This window comes from Puma concolor, chromosome C2 (assembly GCF_028749965.1).
Source record: "Puma concolor isolate L17-30 chromosome C2, mPumCon1.1.hap2, whole genome shotgun sequence".
Taxonomy (NCBI): domain Eukaryota; kingdom Metazoa; phylum Chordata; class Mammalia; order Carnivora; family Felidae; genus Puma; species Puma concolor.
The window spans coordinates 28876377-28890106 of NC_141675.1; the positions used below are offsets into that span (position 1 = coordinate 28876377).

Here is a 13730-nt window from a genome sequence, read left to right on the forward strand (position 1 = left end):
CTAAAGAAAACCAACAAACCATGAGAGAAAGAGAAGATCAGAGAAAAACTTCAACCACAAAACAAGTAACAAAATAGCAATAATATATATCAATAATTATTTGAATGTAAATGGACTAAACATTCCAATAAAAAGACATAGGGTAACAGAGTGGATAAAGAAACAAGACCCATTTATGTGCTGTCTAGAAGAGACTTGTTTCAGATGTAAAGATAACTGCACATTGAAAGTGAGGGGCTGGAGAAACATTTATCATGCAAATGGAGGTCAAAAGAAAGCTAGAGTAGCAATACTTATATGAGACAAAATAGAGTTTAAAACAAAGTCTGTAAAAAGAGGTAAAGAAGGACAGTATACTAAAGTATACAAAGTATACGAAGAAGGACAATACTAAAGGGGACAATCCAACAAGAATATACAACAATTGTAAATATATATGCTCCCAACACGGAACACCCAAATAGATAAAAGTGTTAATAACACAAAGGAACTAATTGACAGTAATACAGTAACAGTAGGGGATTGTAACACCTGACTTACATCAATGGACAGATCATCCGAACAGAAAATAAACAAGGAAGCAGTGGCTCTGAATGACACACTGGACCAGATGGACATTCCATCCTTAAACAGCAGAATACACATTCTTTTCAAGTGTATGTGAACATTCTCCAGAACAGATAACATTTGGGCCACAAAACAAACCTGAACAAATTAAAAAATATCATAGTCATACCATGCGTCTTTCTGGACCACAACGCTATGAAACTAAAAGTCAACCCCAAGAAAAAATCTGGAAAGACCACAAATACATGGAGGTTAAATAACATGCTACTAAACAATGAATGTGGCAGCCAATAAATCAAAGAAGAAATCAAAAAGGACACGGAAACGAAGAAAAATGAAAACACAAGAGTACAAAACCTTTGGGATGCAGCAAAAAGAGGTAAATTAATAGCAATATAGGCCTACCTGAAGAAGAAAAATCTCAAGTGAACAACCTAACCTTAACACCTAGAGGAGCTAGAAAAAGAACAAACAAAACCTAAAACCAGCAAAAGGAAGGAAATAATAAATATTAGAGCAGAAATATATGATATAGAAACTAAAAAATAGAACAGATAAATGAAACCAGGAGCTAATTCTTTCAAAAGATCAACAAAATTGATAAACGTCTACTAGACTCATTAAAAAAAGAAAGAAAAGATGGGGCACCTGGATGGCTCAGTCGGTTAAACATCCGACTTTGCCTCAGGTCATGATTTCACAGTCCATGAGTTCGAGCCCTGCATTGGGCCCTATACTGACAGCTCAGAGCCTGGAGCCTGCTTTGGATTCTGTGTCTCCCTCTCTCTCTCTGTCCCTACCCTGCTCGTGCTCTGTCTCTCTCTGTCTCAAAGATAAATAAACATTAAAAATATTAAAAAAAAAAAAAGAAAAGAAAAAGTTCTCAAAATCACAAATGGAAGAGGAGAAGTAACAAGAAACATCACAGAAATACAAACAACTATAAGAGAATATTATGAAAAATTATATGCAAACAAATTGGACAACCTAGAAGAAATGGACAAATTCTTAGAAACATATAACCAACCAAAACTGAGGCAGGAAGAAACAGAAAACTTGAACAGACTGATTACCAGCAAGGAGACTGAATCAGTCAAACAAAGCCCAATACCAGATGGCTTCAGAGGCAAATTCTTCCAAACGGTTAAAGAAGAGTTAATACCTATTCTACACAAACTATTCCAAAAAAAAAAGAAGAAGGAAAACTTCCAAATTCATTTTATGAGGCCAATATCACCCTGAAACCAAAGCCAAATAAAGATACCACAAAAAAAAAAAAAAAAAAAAAAAAAAGAGAGAACTACAGGTCAATATCTCTGATAAATATAGATGCAAAAATCCTCAAGAAAATACTAGCAAACCAAATTCAACAACAGGTTAAAAAAAATCATTCACCATAATCAAGTGGGATTTATTCCCAGGATGCAAGGGTGGTTCAATACTCACAAAAAAAATTGTGATACATCACATCAATAAGAGAAAGGATAAAAACCATATGATCATTTCAATAGATGCAGGAAAAGCATTTGACAAAAGTACAACATACATTCAAACAAAGTAGGTTTAGAGGGAACATATTTCAACATAATAAAGGTCATATATAAAAATCCCACAGCAAACATCATACTCAATGTTGGAAAACCTAGAGCTTTCCCCCTAGGTCAGGAAAAAGACAAGGATGTCCATCCTTATCACTTTTATTTAGCATATTACTGGAAGTGCTAGCCATAGCAATCAGACAACAAAAAGAAATAAAAGGCATCCAAATTGGTAAGGAAGAAGTAAAACTTTCACTCTTTGCAGATGACATGATATTACACACAGAAAACCCTTACAGCCTCCACCAAAACTGATAAATTAATTCAGTAAAGTTGCAGGATACAAAATTGATATGCAGAAGTCTCTTGCATTTCTATACACTAATAATGAAGTAGCAGAAAGAGAAATTAAGAAAACAATCCCATTTACAATTGCACCAAAAATAATAAGATACCTAGGAATAAACCTTTGGTAAAAGATCTGTACTCTGAAAACTATAGAATACTTATGAGAGAAATTGAAGAGGACACAAAGAAATGGAAAAATATTGCATGCACATGGATTGAAGATCAAATATTGTTAAAATGTCTATACTACTCAAAGCAATCTACACATTCAATGCAATCCCTATCAAAATACCACCAGCATTTTTCACAGAACTCGAAAAAACAATCCTAAAATTTGTACAGAACTACAAAAGACCCTGAATAGCCAAAGCAATCTTGAAAAGAAAAAGCTAGAGGCATCACAATTCCAGATTTCAAGCTATATTACAAAGCTGTAGTCATCAAGACAGTACTGTACTGGCACAAAAACAGACACATAGATCAATGGAACAGACTAGAAAACCCCAAAATGGACCCACAACTATATGGTCAACTAATCTTCAACAGCAGGAAGAATATCCAATGGAAAAAAGACAGTCTCTTCAACAAATGGTGTTGGGAAAGCTTGACAGCTATATGCAGAAGAATGAAACTGGACTACTTTCTTATACCATACACAAAAAGAAATTCAGAATGGATGAAAGACCTAAAATGTGAGACCTGAAACTATCAAAATCCTAGAAGAGAACACAGGCAGTAACTTCTTTGACTTTGGCCATACCAACTTCTTTCTAGATGTCTTCTGAGGCAAGGAAAACAAAAAGCAAATTTGAACTATTGGGACTACTTCAAACTAAAAAGCTTTTACACAGTGAAGGAAACAATCAACAAAACTAAAAGGCAACCTATAGAACGGGAGAAGATATTTGCAAATGACATATCTGATAAAGGGTTAATATCCAAAATCTATAAAAAATTAATAAAACTCAACACCCAGGCACCTGGGTGGCTCAGTTGGTTGAGGATCCAACTCTTGATCTCAGCTAAGGTCTTGGTCTTAGGGTCGTGAGTTCAAGCTCCACGTTGGGCTGTGTGCTGGGTACAGAGCCTACTTAAAAAACAAAACAAGAAACCTCACACCCAAAAAACAAATAATCCAGTTAAAAATGGGCAGAAAACTTAAACAGAAATTTCTTCAAAGTAGACATACTGATGGCCAACAGACACATGAAAAAATGTTTGTCATCACTTACCATCAGGGAAAAGCAAATGAAAACTACAATGAGATATCACCTCATACCTGTCAATGACTAAAAACACCACAAAAAACAACAGGTGCTGGTGAGGATGTGAAGAAAAAGGAACCCTCTTGCACTGTTGATGGGAATGCAAACTGATGGAGTTGCTATGGAAAATAGTATGGATGTTCTCAAAAAGTTAAAAATAGAACTATCATACAGTCCAGCAACTGCACTTCTGGTTATTTACCCAAAGAATACAAAATCACTAATTCAAAGGGATACATGTACCTATGTGTTTATAGCGGCATTATTTTTTTCTAAAATTTTTTTTCTTAACGTTTTTATTTATTTTTGAGACAGAGAGAGACAGAGCATGAGCAGGGAAGGGGCAGAGAGAGAGACACACACACACAGAATTGGAAGCAGGCTCCAGGCTCTGAGCCATCAGTACAGAGCCCGATGCGGGGCTCGAACTCACAGACTGTGAGATCATGACCTGAGCCGAAGTCAGATGCTCAACCGACTGAGCCACCCAGGCACCCCAATATAGCGGCATTATTTATAATAGCCAAGATACGAAAGCAGCCCAAGTGTCCACTGATTGATGAATGGATAAAGAAGGCCTATATATGGAATAATATGGAATATTATTCAGCCATAAAAAAGAATGAAAGCTTGCCATTTGCAACAACATGGATGGAGCTAGAGAGTATAATAGTAAGTGAAATAAATCACTTGGAAAAAGACAAATACCATATGATTTCACTCAAATGTGGCATTTAAGAAATGAAACAAATGAGGGGCATCTGGGTGGCTCAGTTGGTTAAGCATCCAACTCTTGATCTTGGCTCAGGTCATGATCTCATAGTTTGTGAGTTTGAACCCCATGTGGGGTTCTGTACTGACAATGTGGAGCCTGCTTAGGATTCTGTCTCCATCTCTCTCTACCCCTCTCTGGCTCATACACTCACTCTCTCAAATAAACAAATTTTAAATAATAATAATATGGGGCACCTGGGTGGCTCAGTTGTTGAGCGTCTGACTTTGGCTCAGGTCATGATCTCGCGGTTCGTGAGTTCAAGCCCTGTGTTGGGCTCTGTGCTGACAGCTCAGAGCCTGGAGCCTGCTTCAGATTCTGTGTCCCCCTTTCTCTCTGCCCCACCCCTGCTTGTGCTCTGTCTCTCTCTTTCAAAAATGAATAAACATAAAAAAATTTTTGAAAATAATATAATAATTAAAAAAATGAGCAAAGAGAAAAAAAAAGAGAGGGAGAGGCAAATCAAGAAATGGAATCTTATGTTTGTGGGAATGCAAACTGGTGCAGCCACTCTGGAAAACAGTATGGAGGTTTCTCAAAAAATTAAAGACAGAATTACCCTGGGGCACCTGGGTGGCTCAATAGGTTAAGTGACTGATTTTGGCTTGGGTCATGATCTCGTGGTTTGTGGGTTCGAGCCCTGCATTGGGCTCTGTGCTAACAGCTCAGAGCATGGAGCCTGCTTAGAATTCTGTGTCTCCATCTTTCTCTGCCCTTCCCCACTCATGCTCTGTCTCTCCCTCTCTCTCAAAAATAAACATTAAGAAAATAAATTAAACAAATAAAAAATAAAAGTATAATTACCCTATGACCCAGCAATTGCACTACTAGGAATATATCCAACAGGAATTAGATACATGAGTACGGATTTGAAGGGGCACATGAACCCCAATGTTTATAGCAGTGCTATCAACAACAGCCAAATTATGGAAAGTGCCCAAATGTCCATCAACTGATGAATTCATTAAGAAGATGTGGTATATACTTACAAAGGAATACTACTCAGCGATGAAAAAGAATGAAATCTTGCCATTTGCAACAACATGGATGGAACTGGAGGGTATCACACTGAGTGAAATACGTCAGAGAAAGATAGGTATCATATGATTTCACTCATGTGTGGAATTTGAAAAACTTAACAGATGATCGTAGGGGAAGAGAAGGAAAAATAAGATAAAAACAGAGAAGGAGGCAAATCATAAGAGATTCTTAAATACAGAGAACTGAGAGGTGATGGGAGTAAGGGGGTGAGAAAAATGGGTGATGGGCATTAAGGAGGGCACTTGTTGGGATGAGCACTGGGTGTTATACGTAAGTGATGAATCATTGGATTCTACTCCTAAAGCCAAGACTACACGGTATGTTAACTAAGTTGAGAATAAAAAAAAAAAAAAAGAAAGAAACAGAATCTTAATTATAGAGAACAAAGTGATGGTTACTAGAGGGGAGATGAGAGGGTTGGGTCAAATAGGTGATGGGGATTAAGGATTGCAATTGTTATAAGCACCAGGTGATGTATGGAATTGATAAATCACTATACTGTACACCTGAAACTAATATAACAGTATGTTAACTTTACTGGAAAAAATTTAAAAAATAAAACAAAAAACAAAATGCACCATACATTTTTGGAAGAAATCACACGAAATAGAATGATATGAACGTTTATGTTCATGAGGGCAAAAACCTGCAGTAGTAACACAAACAGCAAGTTCACCTGCCTGTGAAGTATATTTCTATTCTCATGGAAAACAGATGACAAAATTACAAAACTGAAGAAGTGATCAAAGGGTATGCAACTAGGGGCATATGGGAAGATGCGGTTCAAGGGGCAAAAAGTTTCAGTTATGCAAGAGAAGTCAATTCTGGACATCCAAGGTACAATCATGTAACTATAGTTAACAATATTATATTGTATACTTGAAATTTGCTAAGAGGGGAGATCTTAAGTTTTTTACCCATCACCCCCAAAAAAGTAACTACGTGAGGTGATGACAATGTTAATTTCCTTGATTGGGGTCAATATTTTACAATGTATACGTGTATCAAATTATCAACTTGTACACCTTAAATATAAACAATTTTTAATTGTCAACTATATCTAAAGTTGGAGGAAAAGGATGTGTAGCTGAAAAATTCTGGAAAAATAGTACTATTGAGATGTGTCAGGCAGTTTATTAATACATTTTCTTTTTTTAATGCTTATTTTATTGTAGAGAGAGAGAGAGAGAGAAAGAACATGCAGGGGATGGGCAGAGAGAGAGAGAGAGGGAGACAGAGGATCTAAAGCAGTCTCTATGAGAACAGCAGAGAGCCCAACGCGGGACTGGAACTCAGGAACTGTGAGATCATAATCTGAGCTGAAGTCGGACACTTAACCGACTGAACCATCCAGGAGCCCTAAAATATTTTCTTGAGGATTTTTCTTTAAGTTTTGGTGTTTGTTGGCCTCTTAAGTTTTATAGCTTGTTGTGATATATTTCTCATCAAAACTATTTTTGTTAATGTTTATTTTTGAGAGAGAGCACAAGCAGGGGAGGGGCAGAGAGAAGGGGACAGAGGATCTGAAGCAGGCTCTGTGCAGAGAGCCTATTCTGAGCTCAAACTCATGAACTGCGAGATCATGATCTGAGCCAAGGTTAGATGCTTGCACAAATGAGCCATCCAGGCGCCCCGCATCTCTCATTTTAAATAAATATTTATATTTGTACAAAAGCAAAACAAAAAAACAACAAGAGGTAAGAGGAGGAGAAAAACCAGATAGTCTAGACAGGCAGGATAACATTAAGTGCAGTGTCTGTCAGCAAGAGACTAATGATCAGTCGTGGTAAGAAGAGATGCCTCTTTCTGAATAAGTGTGCTAGAGCCTGCTCAGGAGAGCTTATAATTAATGCTCCCCTCTTAGCAACCTTGCCTTCAGTGACTTCACATTGATACCTTAAAATTGGCCAGGGTGGGAGTATTTACACATTGGAAAATGACAAACACCACAAATCTAGGCACTGTGTGTGTGTGTGTGTGTGTGTGTGTGTGTGTGTGTGTGCGCGCGCGCGCATATCCCCGAGCTGGTTTAGCTGCATGCAAATGACTTTCTAAAAGAGTGGTGGATTACAAGGAGAAACTGGCAGTACTCTCAGACTTATACTGTGGGAAGATGAAGGAAGATGAAGGCCCAGTGACTTAGAGCCTCTTTTCTGTGAATTAACAAGAGACTTTGATCAACTGCTTGCAGAAAAATTGACATTCCTCTAAAAGGACTTCCGCAGGTGGAGACTGAGCCTACCTAGTCTTGCAGGAGAAAGGAAATAAAGGGTATTATTAATGCAAATGTAAGGAAAGTCAAGCTCAAATAGACCCCCAAGGGCTTAATCTGCATGCATTTCTTCTCTCATTTTCATTTGTTTGTTAGCATGGGAAAAACAATGTCCCCAGACAAAAGGATTTTGAAGGTTTGTATGCTGGTCTTTCAAGAAAAAGGTTACAAGAAGGCAAGAGAGTTTAAAGTCATGGGGAAAGACTTAACTCTGGCGTCAAGGACAAAGAAGAAATATAGCAAAGCTAAGAGTACTTTAATAGTTTAAGTAAAATATTAAATGATGTGGCATAAAAATATTAAGTTCTATAAATGCCTAGTTGTTACTCAGAATTTAGTCTGCAATAATTCAGTCTTCAAAAAGATAACTTTCTGAGGTAAAGTCATTTTTCTTTTCTAGACAAAATAACTTTTACAAGTTATTTCTCTAGATGCTACCTATGAGCGCTCATTAGCTGCCTTGACTCTCAGGGTGAATTCTTTCAGTTTGGCGATTGGTTCCTCAGCTGCAGACACATTCTTGTTCCCTTCATCTAAGTGGAAACTTTGAAAGTTATGTAGTTTTTGAAACAAGATGGAATTCTTTCAAGTTTGTATCTTAGGACACTTAAGAACTTGGATTTGACTTCCAGGATGGTTATACAAAAAGTAAAAGATCAAGTGCTCACAAGGTTAAATTTCAGGAAAGCCCTCTTGGATGCAAGACAAAGGCGGGGTGTAAAACGAAAACAAAAGTAGCTTGAGTTAAAGAGGTCATTTGATTTTAGTCTTCACTCAAGACTGCTCCTCTCTGCCCACTGAAACAGGTTGGTTTTTTCTTTTTCTCATTCTAACTTGGATAAGATTGTTTTTTAAAGCCCAAAGACTTTGTATATTTACCTATGTAGAGGGAGTCTTGATGCATAAAAGTCTGAACGTTTATATGTGCAAAAAAGAGCTATTTAAAAGCAGCTATACACTTTAATCTTAAAACTTAAATCTGAAAATAGCAGGATGAAAACATTTTATTTCTGGTATTATTTTAATCCATTACTTGCCTATACAGCTTTGTTAATGAGAAAATAAGTTTTGCTCTACCTTTGTTTTCTACTTTGTTTTATAAATGCTATGTTTTTTTTTGTTCTGGTAATAATTATAAAGACATCTAAAATGTATTCCTATATATCTGCCAAAGGATCATGTCTGCAAATAATTTCCAGTCCTTGTTTTACTTACTCATATTTTTAATAAGATTCTTATTTAAAAATATATTTCCTTAATGTCTTGTATTATTTGGGCATGTTATTCCTTATCACCAGGTTCAAGATTTGTGATGAATGAGAAAGAAAGAACAAAGTGCATACTGTGTTAATAATTAACACATAAGAAAATGATGATCAGAATGGTCTTCCAGATTGTAACTTTTCAAATAACCTTAAGGATAAAAATAGTCATTTTAGATTGTTAGCACCTGGTTTTTACATAACGAAAGAAGTTCTTCTATGTGGCATATTTCCTTGGGGGGGCCTTCTTTGCTTTACTATCCAAAAAGGGTTAGTAAGAATAAGAACATTCTTTTGAAAATGTACAAGTTGGCACACTGTTTTAAAAATAGTAGTTTCATTAATGATTCCATAAGAATGTTAGAGATTCTTCCAAGTACAAAAGCAATCAAAGGGAAACAGAACGGGTAAGGAAGGAGCAAAACAAAACTCAGCACTAAAATAAAAACACCGAAAGTAATTTTTATATACTTTTAAAAACTTGTGAATTCTGTGCAAGCTTATCTTACTTCTATAGGGTGTTAATAACTAATATAGTAAAATAACTAGTGATGAGACAAGAAGATTCCTGGCACATCATCTATCCATTCTAGAGTAATAGCTTTATACCTCTGCTGGTAAAACCTTTAGTTTAACAAATATTTACTGAGCACCTAGTGTGTGCCAGGCACTCTCCAAGGTATTAATTAGAAACATAAACCCAATAAGTCACACTCTTAGGGAACTTAAGCACAGAGGGAAAAGGTAGTCTAGGAAACCCATCTTTTCCATAGGATGGGGTCCATTCTCTAAGAGTGAATGTAGGTATGTATGTAGATATAGCTATTGGATCAGGAAAGTCTTCTGGCAAGGCGAGATCCAGGTTAACTGAGGAGGAAGTGGCCCTTTAAGGGAAGAGCAGGAAAGAGTCTATCAGATAAAGGAACAGAATGAGTAATGATGAAGATATGTGCTGCAGCATGTGTATGCCAGCAAAGTGCTTCAAATGAGTACTATTACTGTCTACAGCGTAAGGCACATAGTAGAGAAATGTAGCAGGAACCATGGGTAGGACCACATTAGGGAGGGAGTCTTGGGCATAATGCTAAGGAGCTTGGATTCTATCTTTCAGGTGAAGAAATGTGTCTTTTAGGGGAGAGCTAAGCAGAAGAGTGACAGATTGACATTTTAGAGATAGAGCTCTGGTGGCAGTAAGAAAAAAAATTTTTTTAATTTATTATTCAGAGAAAATGCATGTGCACATAAGCAGGGGAGGGGTAGAGAAAAAGGGAGGTAGAGAGAGAGAATCCCAAGCAGACTCTGCCTGTCAGTGCGCAGCCTGACACGGCTCGAACTCACAAACGGTAGTATCATAACCTGAGCTGAAATCAAGAGTTGGATGCTTAACTGACGGAGCCAGCCAGGCACCCCAGAAAAATATTTTATTTTTTTGATGTTTAATTTTTTGAACAATGTTCTGTCTTTTTTAATGTTTATTTATTTTTGAGAGAGAGAGACACACACAGACACAAAGTGTGAGCGGGGGAGGGGCAGAGAGAGAGGGAGACACAGAATCCAAAGCAGACTCCGAAGCAGCTCTGTGCTGACAGCTCAGAGCCCAAGGTGGGGCTCAAACCCATGAATGGTGAGATCATGACCTGAGCCGAAGTCGGACACTCAACTGACTGAGCCACCTGGCTCCCTGAAAATAATTTTATTTTAGATGAACAATTTAATTTACTGACAATATACTGCATAAGAATCACAAAGTTGTATATGTAAAAAATAATAACATTGTTATTCCTTTTGCTGAAATCTAATTTTTCATATGTTAAAAACTACTTTGTGGGTACCTGACTGGCTCAGTTGGTAGAGGATGTGACTCTTGATCTTGGGGTTGTGGGTTCAAGCCCCATATTGGGTGTAGAGATTACTTAAAAAAGGTAAAACCTTAAAAAAAAAACCCAACTATTTTTACATAAAAGTCATTACTTTCATTTAGGGTTTAATGACTAAGAAAATTCCTCACGGTATTAATTTTATCTTTCATGTTTAAATCCTAGCTCTTACACACAGACTTGTAAAACCAAAGGATGAAAAAATAACCTTGGGGATATATTCCTAAGTGGTTTCCATTAAAAGGTTTCAAATTTCAAAGAGTGGCAGATTCAGTCTCACCTATGTTATGGCAACAATCTATTCTCTAGTTTTTGTTGTTGTTTTTAATATTTATTTATTTTTGAGAGAGAGAGAGAGAGAGAGAGAGTGTGTGTGTGTGTGTGTGTATGCATAAGTGGGGAGGGACAGAGAGAATCGCAAGCAGGTTCCACAATCAGCATGGAGCCTGACTCCTGTGCCTGTGAGATCATAACTTGAGCCGAAATCAAGAGTCGGATGCTAACTGATAGAGCCACCCAGGCGCCCCAATAATCTATTCTTGAGTAAAAGAACAAATACATGCTAGATCAAAAATTGTTTCCTTTTAAACAATATTAAAATGAATATTCTGTATTCCTTTTGACATTTAGATTGGAGCCATGGCTTTGGAACACAACCAGTCAACAGATTACTATTATGAGGAAAATGAAGTGAATGGCACTCATGACTATAGTCAGTATGAAGTGATCTGTATAAAAGAAGAAGTCAGAAAATTTGCAAAAGTCTTCCTGCCTGCCTTCTTCACAATAGCTTTCATCATTGGAATTGCAGGCAATTCCATAGTAGTGGCGATTTATGCCTATTACAAGAAACAGAGAACCAAAACAGATGTGTACATCCTGAATTTGGCAGTGGCAGATTTACTCCTTCTATTTACTCTGCCTTTTTGGGCAGTTAATGCAGTTCATGGGTGGGTTTTAGGGAGAATCATGTGCAAAGTCACTTCAGCCTTGTACACTGTCAATTTCGTCTCTGGAATGCAGTTTCTGGCTTGTATCAGCATAGACAGATATTGGGCAGTAACGAAAGCCCCAAGTCAATCAGGAGTGGGGAAACCATGCTGGCTTATCTGTTTCTTTGTCTGGATGGTTGCCATCTTGCTGAGTATACCACAGCTGGTTTTTTATACAGTAAATCACAAGGCTAGGTGCATTCCCATCTTTCCATATCACCTAGGAACATCAGTGAAAGCATCAATTCAAATGTTGGAGATCTGCATTGGATTTGTAATACCCTTTCTTATTATGGGAGTATGCTACTTTGTCACAGCAAGGACACTCATCAGGATGCCCAACATTAAAAAATCTCGACCCCTCAAAGTTCTGCTCACGGTGGTTATAGTTTTCATTGTCACTCAGCTGCCTTATAACATTGTCAGGTTCTGCCAAGTCATAGACATCATCTACTCCCTGATCACTGACTGTGACATGAGCAAACGCATGGATGTTGCCATCCAAATCACAGAGAGCATCGCACTCTTTCACAGCTGCCTCAACCCAGTCCTGTATGTTTTTATGGGAGCATCGTTTAAAAACTACATCATGAAAGTTGCCAAGAAATATGGGTCCTGGAGAAGACAAAGACAAAACGTGGACGAGATTCCTTTTGACTCAGAAGATCCTACAGAGCCAACCAGTACTTTTAGCATTTAAATGTAAAACTGTCTCTTGCTTCGATTCACATGAATGATGCTTCTCCCCAGAGAAAACATCTGCTTTATTCTGAAACATAAATGTTAAACACTGTGGTGCCAACTTATAACAATCAAAAGGTGGGGGAGGATGGGAGAACGTAGCAGCCAGGAAGAAGAGGAAATGAAATCACAAGTGCACAAAACATGAACTTAACATTAACAATATAGGAAAATAGTATTAACAGATATTAATAATGAAAACACTATGCTATAAATTAGGCCATCCGAAACAGATTAATACCGAGGCTTATATAAAGGAGCATTTATAATTATTTTAAATGATCTAAATTTTAATATAAGAATGACTTCACTGCATAATTTCAGTACTTGAATAACTATACAGCAAAATTTAATCCTTTTTTCCCATTTCGTAGTTTGTGATTTCGTAAGACCCCAGACAGAATAACAATTTAACAATAAAAAAATACATAAAAAGCTTTAATGGCCCTTTTAATACATCCCTGGTAAATTTTTTTCTTTTTCTTTTTCTTTTTATCCCTGCTAAATTTCTGAACACATAATTTGCTTCCATGATGTCAACTTTCTTTAATAATAACTTGGTTATCTTATTAGATTTACATGTATACTCTAGAAGAAATCTTTACATAATCATATTTACCCAGGTTCCAATTTTATGACTTCCTAAAGGACTCATCCATTTATGTGAGTCTATTACCGAGGGTTAAGAATACATTTTCTCATGTATAGATTCTTATTTTTTTGCTTAAGCACTTGTATTTTTAAGCAATGAAGAAACGTGACACAATAAATGATTTCTAATAACATGTACATCTTATCTCTTTAAATACAATTATTTATAAATTATATTTCATTTAATATATCCCTATTAAAATTTAATTTTGATAAAAATTACCATGATCACAAATAGTGTGCGCGGATATGAATTTTCTCTCATAAACCTTAAAAAATTGTGAATTGTAAAACTGAAAAAAAGACATGTTTTTTGCTCTTAAATATCACCGAATCAAGATATGTTATTTTAAAATTACTTTTCTTTTTAGCAAATATTTCTAAATTTCAATATGCTTTTAAAG

The 13730-nt window shown here is 36.5% G+C and overlaps 2 protein-coding genes across 3 annotated transcripts in view; one reads left to right on the forward strand and one right to left on the reverse strand.

Moving 5' to 3' along the window:
- ACAD11 (acyl-CoA dehydrogenase family member 11) overlaps positions 1-13730 on the reverse strand; it is a 91036-nt gene that overhangs the window by 31767 nt on the left and 45539 nt on the right. The gene's annotated exons all lie outside the window — the stretch shown is intronic.
- Positions 8337-13464, forward strand: ACKR4 (atypical chemokine receptor 4). Its single transcript, XM_025913202.2, has 2 exons — positions 8337-8609; positions 11573-13464. The coding sequence occupies exon 2, from the start codon at positions 11582-11584 to the stop codon at positions 12632-12634; it is 1053 nt and encodes a 350-aa protein (XP_025768987.1). The 5' UTR covers positions 8337-8609; positions 11573-11581; the 3' UTR covers positions 12635-13464.